General features: G+C 41.3%; 1 protein-coding gene across 1 annotated transcript; it reads left to right on the top strand.

The window, feature by feature from the left end:
- Nucleotides 1-265: 265 nt before the first annotated feature.
- Nucleotides 266-816, top strand: LOC123827818 (small integral membrane protein 10-like protein 2A). Its single transcript, XM_045852297.1, has one exon. The coding sequence runs from the start codon at nt 361-363 to the stop codon at nt 586-588; it is 228 nt and encodes a 75-aa protein (XP_045708253.1). The 5' UTR covers nt 266-360; the 3' UTR covers nt 589-816.
- The last annotated feature ends 1,839 nt before the right edge of the window (nt 817-2,655 follow it).

Genomic DNA, 2,655 nt, shown 5'->3' with positions numbered 1-2,655 from the left:
AAATTAAAAAATATTAAAAAGGATCATCAGCTTCACAAAGCTAGATCACCTTGATAAGCCAGGCGCCCCTCCCCCTTCCCTCCTGCTTCCCTGCCCCATCCCAGGCCTCCTGTTCCCCAGTGCAGCCCTCCCCATTCGGGGGATCGCATGGTTTCTGGCGCCCCGCCCCTCCCCGCCCCAAGGGGGTCCCAACACAAACTTTGTCAGGTGGGCCCCAGCGATTGCCTTCCCTGGAGCGCTGCAGGGGAAAAGAGGGCTGCCCAGTTGGCCTCCCGCAAGAATTCCTCCCGCGTCTGCCCCTCTGTCCGTGGGTCAGTGTGTCTGCAGAGCCAGCTGGAGGCCCTGGGCTCTGTGCACTGTATGGGACACTACATCAGACCAATGGCGGCGGCAGCGACCTTGTCCGGCCTGGCGGTGCGAGTGCCGCGGTGTGCAGTGGCCTGCGGCTACTACCGCGCCTTCTGCAAGCCGCTCACACGCACGCTGCTCATCTTCTTCAACCTGGCCTGGCGGCTGCGCATGAACTTTCCCTATTTCTACGTCGTGGCCTCCGTGATTCTCAACGTCCGCCTGCAGGTACATATTTAGATTAACTAACTTTGTGGCAGACTCGAGCTCCCTGCAGGATGACTGACTTCCACCCACCAGCTCACCCTCCCTAGAGCAAAGCCACCAACTGGACTAGCACATGCAGACTTTGCGGGTCTGTGTTTCCAGTGACTCATCTTTTAATATAAATGGGCGGCTAGAAATCATGATTTACTGTGAAAGCCTTCAATATAACCAAAAAAGCAAAGCCTAAGATATAACGAAAAGTTGACTCTCAAGGAACTGGATAATTTAAGGAAAAGAACCTAAAAAAATAAATGAAAAACTTTTGCATCCATAAAACAAAAAACAGCACAAACTTTAGGAAATGACGATGGGGACAGGATGCCTTAAGGACAAGAAAGAAGAAAGGTTACTAACAACTTAAATAAATATAAACTGTAAAAGAATGCTCCAAATAAGAGGCGAATTTTCCAAATTAGAATAAAAGCTAAATAGACTTCCAACTGAATGAAATGGATTCTAAACAATAGACAGATGGAGTTAGAAGGTGGAGAAAATTAAAATGACATGATCTGGAAGTCATTCATTTCTTTCATCCCCAAAGAAAAAAACAACGGTAAACAGGAACTACAGGGAAACATTTCAAATTGTACAAGGAAAGCATGCTTCAAATATGAAGCAACCTCAGATGTGACCTGGTCTGAACAGTTGGCAGAAGTGTGTAAAAGGGAATCTTCTTGAACATTGGCAATCCAGACTGCAATCACAGATGAGAAAATCAAGTCATAGCATTTGACTTTGCTATTCAGTGAAAAATATTTAAGTGACTGTTACAATGGAAATATTAGTTGTAGTTTTCCATTTTTAGAGTAAATCTCTATGCAAAGCTGGGAAGATGATTACAGGTACGGAACAGGATGCACTATCACCAACTTTGATAGTGTACAAGTACTGGCAGAGGGGAGGAAATGAAATAGTAGTGTTTTCTCATTAAGTGGGAAGTCCAGATATTGTCTCTAGCTCATAGAATATTGGGGGGGTCACTTACCACTTTACATGTTACATAAATGTCTAACCACTGTGTTGTGCACCTGAAACTAATATAATATTGAATGTCAACTGTAATTGAAAAATAAAAAATTAGAAAAGAATAAGACAGATTTAGTGATTATATTAAAATGAGTGAGGTAGCAAATATAAGAGTTAAATAGTGATACAACCAAATGGAGTGAGGAGGAGAGTGGAGGGGACAGCAGAAAGTCAGCACAAAATTCTTCACGTCATCAAGTCAAGAAATAGTAATAACAGCATATTATTAAAAATTGAGGTGATCACTAAACAGGCATGTGTAAGTTTTGCCTCTGGGTTGGGAAGTAAGAGTTGAAAGGGATAGGCTTGTATTTACTGCTTTTCACATATATATATTTGCCTTTAAAAGTATATGTGCACATATTGCTTTGATTAAAAATTAAAAATTATTTTAAAATAAATTTACTTCACTTATGCCCTGGCCACAATCACATGGCTCAGTTGGTTGGAGCATTATTCTGTGCACCAAAAGGTTGTTGGTTCAATCCTTGGTCAGGGTACATGTGTAGGTTGTTTACAGGGTTTGATCCCAGTTGGGGTGCGTAAGGGAGGCAACTGGTCAATATTTCTCTCCTGCAGCCATATTTCTCTCCCTTCCTCTCTTTCTAAAATCAATCAATAAATTATTTAAAATTAAGAAAAATAAACAAATTTGTTGCAATTAGAAAGAAATTTGGGGGCAGGGGAGTTGGAGAGTGGCACGTGGGGCCAGGTTAGATTCTGCCTTCCTATTTTGCTACAATATTGTATGCATATCTTAAAATGTTCCTGAATGATCACACAAAATAGAATTTCCTTGCTTTCCAAGCAAACAATTAACAATAAGGAAATGCTTTAAAACTAAAAATGGCCAGTAATCTTTAGATAGCCCAGAGCTTCCTCACTCTATGAAACTTTGCATGAGCAAATCTCCACAATGTCAGAGGTAAGGTAAAAGCAAAAGAAAATGTGATAATTTTTTAAAATGTAAATTATTTTACTGTTGTTCAATTACAATTGTCTGTATTTTCTCCC

This window comes from Phyllostomus hastatus, unplaced genomic scaffold, assembly GCF_019186645.2.
Source record: "Phyllostomus hastatus isolate PE091 unplaced genomic scaffold, TTU_PhHast_1.1 phas_contig_90, whole genome shotgun sequence".
Classification (NCBI taxonomy): Eukaryota; Metazoa; Chordata; class Mammalia; order Chiroptera; family Phyllostomidae; genus Phyllostomus; species Phyllostomus hastatus.
The sequence above is the reverse complement of the archived record's forward strand: the minus strand, read 5'-3'. Positions and strand labels throughout refer to the sequence as shown.

Coding starts and splice junctions, on each gene's coding strand:
- LOC123827818 (XM_045852297.1), top strand. CDS start 361: ATGGGACACTACATCAGACCAATGGCGGCGGCAGCGACCTTGTCCGGC.